Below are 12720 nucleotides of genomic sequence, written 5' to 3' on the forward strand. Positions count from 1 at the left end.
CAGGCTGTGCTGCACACAGAGCCACAAGATCCAGTGAGGGGTGAAGATGCCCCAGAGCACAACAGGATCCAAGGATAATTGTTACTGCTAAACAGCAGATAAAAACAGGACACAGCAATGTAAAGGGCTTGTACGAAAAACCAGGTAAGCCCAGACATTACTGACCCTTCTCTTTAATATGACAGACAGGTGAGACTTCCAGCTTATGAGACTGTCAGGATAAGAGGAAATCAAAAATACCCACTTTCAGGACACTGATTTGAGCCCAGCAGCTTTTGATCAATGATTTATAGACAAGAAATTGTTGACCTCAATTGAAGTGGTGGCTGGCAAATTCCCACACCCCAAAAAGCTAGCACGAAAACTTGCCATCCTTGCTGGCTGGATCTCCAAGGAGGGCAAAGACTGAATGAGTTCTTAAAACAGTTTGCCTTTCTTCCAGCTCAGCCTGCATTGGAGCTGTCCTGGCTGTCTCCTTTCTAAGGATCAGAATTTTCTGTTTCCAGAGGGTTTAATCTCAGCATTCAATAGCACTAGCTGGATTTTCAAAGAAGGTTTTCAGTAGTCATTTACTTTTTGTAGCACTGAGGTTGCTGGCTGGTATCTGAGTTCCCAGTTGTTCTCTGTATCACCTAACAAAAAATTGATTTAAATTGTAAAAGAAAGGGAAAGAAAAGCTCAGACAGATTTTTAGAAATAGTCTCTTTGTAAGCACTGCAGCACTGCACACAACCATGCTCACACTCATCAGCACCAGGAAGCATTTTTACCTTCCTCTGATACTTCAGCCCACTCTGGATTGGGAAATCCGTATTGCCCCATCCGAATTCTTCTCTTCATCCCTGGAGAAATGGCTTGACCAGTGTTTGAGTAGAATGGAGGGAACCCACACAGGCTGTAAGAGTGGACAAAGGAATTTTCATAACTAGGAAAGTCCTCCTACCTCTTAAAAAGTTTTATTCAAGCTCATATTCTACTGCAGGCTGCACAATCCCAGTGCACAACTACTTGTGAGTGCAGATTTAACAAGCTGTGTTCTCTTTCTGTTCACCAGGTTTCTTCCCAGATACTTACAGAATATATGTGATGACACCCAATGACCACATGTCACATGATTTGTCATACTTCTCAGGACCAAGGACTTCTGGGGCTGGGGAAGATTAAAACCACAAATTAACAGAGTACCAGATATTCCTCTTCATCTCCATCACCTTGTCAGTAGCAGCACCCTTCAATAACAGGTATCAGAGGCATTAAAAAAATGCAACTCACTGCAGGAACTGGGTAGCATTTTCAACTGACAAGTTCCTAAAAGCATCTAAAGTAGCTTTAAAAAGGAGGAACAGAGCTGGAAAGATGCCCTACTCCTCACCTTGGTGTCTCTCTGCTCAAGAGAGTACTAAGATTAACAAAAAGCAGAAGGAGCTACAGCTAAATGCGTGCAGGGAGACACTGCACTCAAAGAGGCAGGAGCATATGTTCCAGCAATCAGAATAGAAAGGCCCTACTGGAGCTGTGATAAAATTTTGAATGATACCTAGGTGGTATGTTTAGCTCCTGCAGCTACAGGGCACTGTACTTTTCTTTGGCCTCCAGAGCACTATATTTTTTCCACTAAGTAACAAAATTAGACAGAGATACATTTAGAGGGGATTTTTTTTTGTCCCCTGGGGCAGGTAAACCGGCAGGGAGCTTGATTTTGTAAGGAAAATGATTCTTTAAACATATGAGCAATCATGCTGGTTTATAAAAAGGTGTTGAGAAGGAAAATGTCAGCTTGTTTATACACAAATATAAAGGCATAAAAACATACGTGTGTAAACTCCTTAACATTTTATCACCAAACCCAGCTTACAAAAATATAGAAGGAGGCATGAGAAAAAGAGTATTGCTAATGTGGTTATCTGCTGCCAGTGAATAACAGTACCTTTCAATACAGAAAACTAGACAAGCTTTAATCAGAGAAGTAATTTTTGAACAAATTAAGTCCTTTTTCCAGCAAAGAAATTCCAAGCACGGACTGCCCCAGGGATACCATATGATGAACGACTATTAACTCAAGACTAAAACGAGTGCATAAAGGATAGACTGCTGTGGTATTCAGTACACAGTGCTTCAACTTTGGACAAAATGAAGGAAAACTCTGCTGCAATTAAGTCACGTTGGTTCTTTATTACTAATTCCTCAATCTGCCAGCTTAACAAGTTTTATAGCTGAGGCAATACTCTTCTCTCTTATTGCATTAGTTTAAGCTAAGGAAAGTTTTGCAAGGAAACACCCAAATATCATGAAGCTCAATTCAAATTATGGCTCATACTGCATCATTCAGAGGAAACATCAGGATTACTTCAAGTGTAATCAGAAGAAATTCTCTCTCTCTCCTTGTAAACCCTCATTTGTATCTCCTGTGAAGGCTGTTTCCTCAGACAGAAAGCAGGAGCAGTGAACTGTACTGGAACCAGACTAGGTTTGGGCTGGATCCCAGTTTAAATCCTGCAGGCTAACACTTCACATTACAGCCCCAATAGAAGATTTCCCACTGCTGTAAGGGAATGAATGACTGAAATACAAAAGAAATGTGCCTTGGATAACTCACCCACATAATAAGGAGTGTAACAGGGGGTCTGCAGTGCATTTACAGTGGTTTCTTTGGCAAAGCCGAAGTCCGTGAGTTTGAGCACAGTATCTTTGTCTTTAGATGTGTAAAGCAGGTTTTCAGGCTGGAAGGCCACCAAAAGAGGATAAAGAGGACAATGAAGAGATGTCTCTAATGAGCTGACAGGTCAAACCCACCACCAACATTTAGGTCTTCTTACTTCTATCACATCCCCTCCAAACACACAGAAAATTTCCTCCCACCATGCAGCATTTTTCCTCAGACTAAGTATCAACATCCTTCTTAGCAAGGTATCTGGGAGAGCAAACCACAAGATCCCATCCAATGGGTAACCAGTCTGGCTTCTTGAACCTCTCCCAGTTCTCTGCACTTCCTGGGACTGATCCGTGTGATGACAGCAGCTGATCTGACACCACATCGTGCCTCAAGCAACCGAGGGGTAGGACAAGGGAAATCTTCAGCCAAAGCATCCATGAGCAACTGACACAACTCCATCAAAATTAAATGATGTAGACACAGTCCTGTTGCTGCTTTTCCCTCCTCTGTCTCCTGAAGCCAGAGTCAATTCCACTCCAGCTCCACACTCCATAGAGGCAGAAGTGGCACAGAGGGAAGTACAAGCTCTTGTGTCCAAGAACAGGGACAACAGGGTATTTCCATTATCTACAACTAGATCCAGCTCCTTTCCCAGTTTACCCCCTGGTGACACCATGATGCGTCAGTTCTCCCTCCAGCTAAACACACAGAAACATCTGTAGAAAATCCATCAGCTCAGAGCTGTGGAATGAATCTGCTCCCTCAGCCTATCATTACATGTCCTGCTCTCCAGCACATTCCATCCCATGCCGTGGCCCTGCACTGGAAATGCCGGGGGTGCAGCGAGCTTGGTTTTGCTTGTGCTGTGCACTTCACAGCATGAACACAAAATACAACACTACAAGCTCTGTCAAACCTCTGCAACAAGATAGGGGTTCAAACTTTACCTCATTAAACACTGGCAGCAACTGAGATCTCCCTATTTTCCCAAATATTCACACACTTACTGAAGTGGGTTAGATGCATGAAATTGGTATTATTCCTCCCAAAAGTGTCTCCTTTTTCTGAAGAAGGTTTTGCTGTTTGGGGGTTCTGTGGGGGTTTTTTTTTGTTCTTTTTTCTTTTTAATGCAAGCATGATGCTGAAAACAACTAATAACTGGCAAAGACTGTACATAGAGGCATCTAGTATAACTTCACTTGGAGCAGTGTTATTTTCTTGCTAATTAATGGATTGCAAGTGGGCAGTACCTCTTTAACTACGCATCTATCATGAGATTTTTCTGCATTCCATACACAACTGGAAGGCATTAGCACACATGAATATTCCAACCTTGGACTAGTTGCAAACTAGCGAGCAAATCCTTTCTCGCACCGGCAGAGGAACAGGAACACTCTGATTGCACTCCCAGTTCTGTTAAAATCACTGCTGCCCAGGTTTTTTCCTGCCATGAGTTCTATTCCCCTGCCCACACACCTTGGAGCCTCACCTTGACATCTCTGTGTGCGATGTTCATGGAGTGCAGGTACTGGATGGCTGTCCCAATGTCTCTCATTATTTCAGCGGCCTCTATAAATACAATTTTAGAGAAAGGTCACATTAATATTCCCACTGTAACTCAGGGACAGGCTTGGGAATGCTTATGGCTTACAAACAGCTTGCTAGAACACAGGGCAAGCATCAAGACTGGAGAAACCCTAAAATTAGCCCTAACAGCTGTGTTTTGGGTTCGCAGGCACCAAGCCCCCGACTGCCCGGCTGCTCAGCCCTCCTCCTGAGCAGGCACTGCAGCCCAACAGCTCAGACTCCTCGGGAGCTTGGAAATTCGTGCTTTAATTTGCTCACCAAAAAAAGCAGCAAGAGCAGAGCAGGTACACAAGCAGCAACTGTTAAGAAAGGAGCTCCAACCAGAATATATCTGTAATTGTCCAGGACATGTCCTTGGTTGTTTGAGACAGAAATTTAACTTTCAGTTTCTAGTTCAGGGGTAGGAGGAGGATCTAACAGATTTTCTAAAAATAGAGCAACATAACAATATAGTAATTTTAGGATAGGTCACATCTTAATTCTTCACTGTCTTTAGAAGTTTTTCATCGGGAGGAACAAAATCAACAGTTCTGCTCAGCAAAGCCCAAACTACCACCTCTGAAATAGTATGTTTCAAAAACTTAACAGAGCCCCAGTGGGAAATTCTACTGGTGGAGAGCTGCCTTGCAACAGCAGTGCTCTGGGAGTCTGGAAGGGTTCAGTTACACAGGGAGGGGTTTCAGAGCAAGGAGGAATGACATTCCCATGTGAGCATTATATCACATCTCCACTGACAGGGAAACAATAGAAACTTCAACCTGATCCTCTGGGTTCTGCATAGGCAGAACTTGTACTGTAACCTGGAATCCATTTTCACATGGCTTGAGATTGAAACTATACAATCTCAGACAAGGACAATCAGAATGCAGTAACATTCCTATTCTTTGGGGAAAACCTTGCACAGCCTCCTCCTTCCTAATCCTAATGGGAAGCTGTGGCTATCTAAACAGGCAGTGAACCTGGGGAATCCAGGGGCTCATTTATTTCAGGAAACAACGAAGGTGGTTTTTTGTTTAACACTCCCAGGTGATTTCTGCGTAAGTATTTATAATGTTATACAATGCCATATAATGTAGAAAAATAATGTTTTTAGTAGAGTGCAGTCACTAATGTTCACGGAACCAGTTTTCTCCCTGGAATTCGTATTTTAGAGAAGAACAAATAAAGTTTCTAAAAATGCTCATTTTCCCTGCACAAGTCTCTTATAGGACTAAAAATGATTCACCCTGGGCTAGGAAACGCAGAAGAAGAAAACAGACTGGCCTCTACACCAGACCTGCAAAATAAGTCACAGTAATTTACAAGCTCATGTGTGTATTTTTCTGCTTCTAAACACTTTTTTCAGGCCAAGAGTTGCAAACACTAACACCTTACAAACATTAATGGTTTTACTCTGAGCAGAAATAAGCTCATCTGCTGTGAGGGGGCAGGGAGAACTGTGGTCAAGCAGACCTGTGGTTCTCTGTCAATAATAAATAGCAAAGACAACAAAAAGGGCAAGACTAGTCCAGTGCAAACTCTGCCTGTCTCATGGCAGGGCTTTACACTTGCTCAGTCCCTCCTATAGACAAGCAGGTTTGTTTGCATTGTGGCTAATGACACTTCCTTTCAAGTAGTGCTTTAAAACCCTTGGATAGGAGATGTTCCATCAGATGTGATTTGCTCATTACACTCACGACCCAACAGTGTGGCTGTGCAGTGATGCTGCTTGAGGGACAGCCAAAGAGAGATCGCAGCAGGAGCTACACTGATCATGTCAGAGGTGGTCTGGCACGAGACCAGGGATCAGAGGAACAGACACTCTCGTGGTACAGAAATGAAGAAGCTGAGCAGATTTGTATAAAGATTTTTCTCTAGACCTTCCACATTTTGCCTGAACTTGGCCAGTTCTCATAATTCCTGGTTCTCAGGAACTTTTCAAAATCACTCTTAACACACAGTGGGAGAAATAACAATAACAACAACAACAACCATAAATGAAATCAGAGAAAAACTCCTAAAAGGAAACTAAGCCAGGGAACTGAGAAATGGAGAAGAAAGAAAAAATCTTTCACGAACTTTAAAATTAAACTTGCAATATTTCACCTCTCTCAGTGTAAGCTTGGTCTCCTCTCTCCTGGATCCTGCTGTACAGCTCTCCTCCCTCCATGCTGAAACAAAGAACACAAAAACCCCCACCTTGTATTAGCAGAAAGGACAAAATTAACACCTGACTGTGCATCATATAATCTCACAGAACCACGGCAGGAACAAATAAAGATTACAGGCTGCCTCCTATGCCAATGCTCCCTAAACATCGCACTCACTTGCATCAATGCAAAAAGCCATTCTGGTATGGCATAAACAGAAAACAAAATAAGACCAGAGAGTTTTGATGCTTTCTGTTTAATGTACCCTGTCACAGGGAGCATGACACACAACACTGGGAAGTCAGATATGCTGGCACTGGGAGGCTGACAATAATCTTGTTTCATGTGAGGGGTGCAGAGGAAGAAAAAGAAAGAAGCAAAGACACCTAAAAGAATTAATTGTCCTCAGTGAAGAGGACAATAACTGTGGTATTGCAGACCAGGGAGAGAATAGGGAAAGTTAGAGTCAAAATAGTTACAAGACAGATCACGTTGGATCATTGGATTTACATCTGAAGTTGGAAGCCGATCACAACCAAAGCAGAATGCATCTGTAAAGATGCATCTTTCAAGAGTGTATTATCAGTCAACACTTTAATGAGGACAATTGCTATGTTGTAAAGACGCATCTTTCAAGAGTGTATTAATCAGTCAACACTTTAATGAGGACAATTGCTATGGAGCACAATGCAAATTTGTTTTCTGGTTAAGGTTCCTCATTCTTCCATCACATAGGATGGCTGGAATAGCTGCACACTTCCTTACCAGTTCCATAAAGGGAACAAAAGATTTCCTGTGCAAACCAAAATCCTGCTGCTGAGAAATCCCCCAACTGCCACCTAAGCCAACACATTCTCCCACTCCCTTCATCCCTCCAAAGGCAGTGCCTGGTGAGGGGCTGCTGCTGGTCCCTACCATTCCATGACGATGAGCAGGCATCTCTTTCCATGATGGATATTCTCATAGACATCCAGGACATGGACAATGTGAGGACATCCCGAGGCTCGCCAGTGATACTCGACCTCCTGACGGGCTTTGGGGTTGTCGTACAGGAGCTGTGGAGAAAAAGGAGAGAGCAAAGTCAGCGAGGCACCATCATCCTGCTATGAACTGGCACCAATATGCACTGGGGCTCAAAGATGAGCTCCAGATGAGAAAACCTTCTCCAGTCAAAGGATGAGAATCCATCACAACACATTCACCTTCTCTGGGCTGTCCAACTTGTTAGATTGAGGAATACAGAAACAATTGGTCCCTTGGAACTGGAAGGGCCTTGAGTGACAGTAAGGAGAGATTTTGAATCAGAGATGGAGACAGATCTATCTTACCCACTTCCGGATGGGAAACAGCAAATTTTTCTTACTTGTTTGCAATACTTTTAAACAGAGAATCCCCCTGCTAAGGACAATAACCCTCCCACCTCCCCCCAGCTGCTGGGAGAAGAGACTTCCAGGTGGGTGCAGTGCAAATCCCTGAAGAAGTTCAGGGAGATTTGAAACAATGAGGACTTTCACAGTGACTCTGAATGCGCTGTTTAAATACTACACATATTTCTGACCTCACCAGAGTACGAGAGGGACCTTTAGCTATCTAGATGCTTGAACTTTTTTCTGTCACATGTAAGGCCAGTTCATTTTAAAGGCACTGATCTCTAGAAGGGCAGTAAGAGCTCATCCTTCCTGATCCTGCAACCTCGTGCACAAGAAGTGTGTCCCTTCCTGTCTGAAGCACTGCTCTGTACCCGACACCACAACTGAGCTTTTGTGCAGTAGGGGCACATTGCTGAATCGTGCCTGTTCCTCTGCCTCGTCTCTCCAGACACCACTAACACTTTGTGACAGAGCCTCCCTTTACTGCACATTTATACAGCTCCTGCACAATACAGCTGTGATCTGAGTTTGATACTTTATGCCCTATGGTAATAATCATGGTGATGATGGAGCAGCAACAAAACTGATCCTATATAAAGCATTGTTAAATGTAGTGAAACAGAATAAAAAACAAGCAAAAACCAATCACCTCTGATATATTTGTGTTAGAAATGGCTCACAACAACTGTGGGGGAACTGTTAGCAGACAGGCAAATAAACAGTATTGTTGCTGCACTATTAGGCCTTAACCTGAAGCTCTTTCCACTCATGTATGCTGTCAGGTCCCAGTGAAAGCACAACTGCATGATAATTGCTGAAAACAAGAATTAACATGTAACCAACCTGTCATTAGGGACCTATGAATCAGAACAGGAAACTGAAATTGTTTCCATCCGATAGTCAAGCCACGAATGGTGTCACAGGCACCTTCAATACAGGCAAACACATTTTTTAAAAGTCACAGGAAGTAAGACACAAATTCTGTTTTCTTTATTGACTTCAATACAATTTACATCACTGGGAATAAAGGCTTACACCTCTTTGCTGCTTCAACATCCCTTTCAGCAGGGCAGACACAGTAACACAGCAGGAAAGGTCTGTAGCACTTCGTACAATGCTGGGGAAGTGCTCAGGAACGACTGGAGAAAAGGTAAATGGCTTCTCTTCCAGGCTGAGAACAGGAAAAGGGTGACAACTCCTCTGCTGAGTGCACATTTTTGTTTTTCTGTGAAGCACAGGGAGTCTGCAGGAGGGGCCAAGTGGGCTCAGGAGGGCAGCTCTGTGGCTCTGTAGCTGAATGTGCAGGAGCCCCACACTGTGACCACCCTGGGCCCCTCAGCCGGGCTCCAAAGCTCGCACACGGCACCAGATTTTCAGCAGAGCAAGGAGCTGCAGGAGCTTTCTGGCCAAGTTCATTGCCCTTGCAGCCAACCTACTTCTGCACGGCTGTCATTCTGCACCCAGAGCACACCCCTTTGAGATCACTATCCGCCTCTTCCTTCCTGCTCCCGCCTGGCTATGGCCTCATTTCCAACACAAATAGCTTCCTAGAGAAAGAGATGGCTCCAACTTGGACAAAGAGCCCACTAGTGAGTCCAAGTGCGGTTGCTTTACTTCTTTCAGCTGTCAGCCCATTCAGTAGCCTTTCCTTCACAGCCACTGTGTTCTAGCTCAGTAGGACTGTCCATCAGCATTTTCCCCTCTGCCCTTCTGAGTTTGGCTTGAGGTCTCTTCAAAAGTTCAATTACATGTGCCACAATAAAGCCCAAACACCCTCAGGACTAACCAGGCCTTACAGTGTTTATTGCTTGGATATTACTGGATTAATGCCACTTCTGAGCAGGACACTTCAAAAAGCTTCTCCTCTATTCTCTGCTACTGATCAGACATTCCCATTCTCTATATTAATGTAACTACACTATCATCTGTGTCTCTTCTGCTTTCACAGTGCACACAGAGATGCTGTTTTTCATGTTTGTACCAAGTGCTTATGAAAATTGTTTCAGAGAATTGAATTCTCACTCTGAAGAGCTTTTACAAGGCATTTTGATGCATACAAGGATGCTGCAGTTTCTTTTTTCCATCCTTCAAGTAAGTTTTGTACACTCCTTCGTGCCAAGATTGAATGTACTCATGTCAAGATGACACCTGGAGGAGCAGAGAAAAGGAAATTCAAAAATAAAGAGCAGCTACACATACCAAGTAACATCTGATATACCAACCGTTAACCTTTGGATTTCTCCTTCTGAACTTCAAAAATAAAATAAATCTTCTCTTTATGTCTAAAACTGGAAGGCAGAACTGTACCTTTTAAGACATTTTAGAGACACAGACACTCGTAAAATGTAAGCCAGGCAGGGCTGAAAGCACCAATTTCTGCAAAATTTAAGTGATTATTTAGAAACACAGACTAAAATTTTAGACTTGTGGCTAAATATCACAAACTTGCAAAGAATCTAAATTGACATTTTGCCATCTTCCTGAGCCCAAAGAGCAAATGTGCTTCTATTGCTGCAATAGCTTTGATAAGACTTCAACCAGGTTCCCTGATACTGTACAGAAGTGCAGAGGCAGTTGTGAACAAACCCAGAATTTCAGATCAGTTTTCCAGTGCTGCTGGTTTGAGGGAGGAGCAGCTTTGGGAACAGGAGCCCCCAGTCACTCCCCTAAAGTTCCCTCGAGGTTCAGCTGAGTCACAATAGGCTGTGGGCAGGATCATGAACCAGCCCAATTTCAAAACCACACAAACCCCAAGAGACGTGCTCCATCTCCCAGTTTCTCATGAGACCAGATGGCACAAAGCACAGCAGCCTTTGCACAACTATGAGGGGATGCCCATGTGTGTGGTCAGAGAACACAGTTTGCTGCTCAGTACAAAACTGGAGTATTGCTGGAGCTCAGCATCACTGAACCACTGCCTAAAAGCAGCAGATGAAAAAGGGAGGTCACCAAAAACAGGGGTGATGGATGGAAGGCAAGAAAGTACAGGATGTGATTCACACAACTCTCCTCAATATCTGAAAAAGCTGAAGAGGGAAAAGAGCAGCACAGTGGGAGTGCTCAGCCTGTTCCTGAGGAACAACAGGGCAGATGCCAGCAGACACTCCAGGATGTGCTGCCAGTTCAGGACCTGGGCAGAGCAGGGAGTCCTGAACTCTTATTCTGGGGCATTGGCCTAGCTTGGGTTGGGGAGCACCTGCCAAACAAATTCTGAACTGCAGCTTGGAAGGGTGGCTCTGTGGAATTTCTCCCTGTGCAGAATTTCTTGATGGAAAGAAAAAAGAAAAAAAAAAAAAAAAGCTAAAAAATGACTCAGTATCTTCTAATAGCTTTTCCATTGATTCAGTGTGGTGTACACAGGGAAGGACAGCAGGAGCCCTCATACCTTAATGGTCTGATCTATACAGGAAATAACCTCAGGACTCCAGGGAGTGGCAAGTGATCTTCTGGACTCTGAAACTGTAACAACTGAGAGAGAAGATATCCATGGGCATGGGTAGGCAACAGGCTGAGGACAAGAAACAACCACTTCTCAGTGACTTTAATATGCACTGCCAGATTACACAGATTCCTGTCAGACCTGCTATCTGCTCCCTACATAGGAGATTAAGACCTCCACATATGCTTCTTTATTTATTTTAAACTTCAGCAGTTCTTCCTAGTTCCAAACAGGTGCTGTGCTTGGATTAGAGGTGTTACAAGCTCAGTTCTCATCTACTCCATGTGCTACAATAAAGCAGCATCTGACACTGCAACCATCTCCTTCTTCTATGCACCAGTTCCAGAATCTGAACTCTCCTTCCCTAGGCAATCAGTTTTATAATCTCTACGCTATCTTCCTTACAGGAAGGCTTCCCATTATTAAAGCAGAAATGGAACCTGCAGAAACTTTCAGTCCTAGGGGTCCTTAGCATGCAATATTGACAGATAGGCACTTATATCTAGCTTATTTATGTTTCCAGCTGGGAAATAAAAGGTGTAAGGGGCTAAATGTGGGCCTTTTTGCTTTCTTTCCTCTTTGTGTGTGGCTGTTACAAAAATGCTGAATCCTACAAATAAGCCTTGGGAACTGAATTCACGCTGATGCACAGAACCTGACACCACTTGCAGCAGAGCAGTTCTTCCAGTCGCTCTTTATTCAAGAGGGGTTGATGGCAAAAGAGGCTTGGATAAGGTTTCTTTCATCCCCTCCCTCCCCTATGCTACTAAAAGAAAAGGGGAAAAAAAAAAAACAAACCAAAAAAGATCTTATGGCTTTGGACATTTTGTCCTTTATTACATCCTGATTATTTCCACTACATCTATTAATTCAATGTTAACAATCTTTATCTGTTTCCAGGTCTCTTCATGAAGGATAAAGCCATCCTTTGTGTTAGAACACTCAAGGAATTGAAATGATCAAGGTTTCCTTCCTCAGGCATCAGCACTGCCCGTCAGTCGAGCTGCAGCACCAACCATGTGTGTGCCTGCAATGGCAGCCCAGCGAGTGGGGAATCCACTCCTGCAAATCTCCAAGAAAGCACTGATTTTATTCTTTAAAATGAAAACTATACAACATACTTCTGCTTGAATTATTTAGTACTGAAGCAGCAGTCTACAGCTAAGGGATAAACCAGGGCAGGCACAGGTAGAGGGTCATCTGTAAACCTTCCACTTTTCTGCTGTTATTTCAAATGCAGCTTAGGCTGTTCAAAATTAAACCTGCTCAGAGGCTTCATTGAAACAAACTGTCATCCCAATTCCTGCAGAGCTGTCCAAGCTGCAACACAGCTGGCATTCCCTGGCCCCTCCATGGGGGCTCAGACAGACAGCCAGTCCCAAAGGTGGGCTTCTCCAAGCTAATAATAGGAACAACAGTCAAGTAGCACAATTTTCCAACACTCCTGCCTGTGGTATTGAATCCTTTTGCTCACCCTACTGAGTGTCAGGGTTGTACTGCCTGCACCGAAGGGACCCTTCTCTATCCACCTCTTCCCTCCAC

The 12720-nt window shown here is 43.7% G+C and overlaps 1 protein-coding gene across 1 annotated transcript in view; it reads right to left on the reverse strand.

The window, feature by feature from the left end:
* MAPKAPK3 (mitogen-activated protein kinase-activated protein kinase 3) overlaps positions 1-12720 on the reverse strand; it is a 51114-nt gene that overhangs the window by 10026 nt on the left and 28368 nt on the right. Inside the window, exons 3-8 of the mRNA XM_008632149.2 lie at positions 7285-7424; positions 6326-6390; positions 4143-4222; positions 2597-2720; positions 1075-1150; positions 771-895 (exon numbers count right to left, since the gene is read on the reverse strand). Of these exons, the coding sequence (XP_008630371.1) occupies positions 771-895; positions 1075-1150; positions 2597-2720; positions 4143-4222; positions 6326-6390; positions 7285-7424 (610 nt within the window). The remainder of the gene's footprint in view (positions 1-770; positions 896-1074; positions 1151-2596; positions 2721-4142; positions 4223-6325; positions 6391-7284; positions 7425-12720) is intronic.

This window comes from Corvus brachyrhynchos, unplaced genomic scaffold, assembly GCF_000691975.1.
Source record: "Corvus brachyrhynchos isolate BGI_N302 unplaced genomic scaffold, ASM69197v1 scaffold4, whole genome shotgun sequence".
Classification (NCBI taxonomy): domain Eukaryota; kingdom Metazoa; phylum Chordata; class Aves; order Passeriformes; family Corvidae; genus Corvus; species Corvus brachyrhynchos.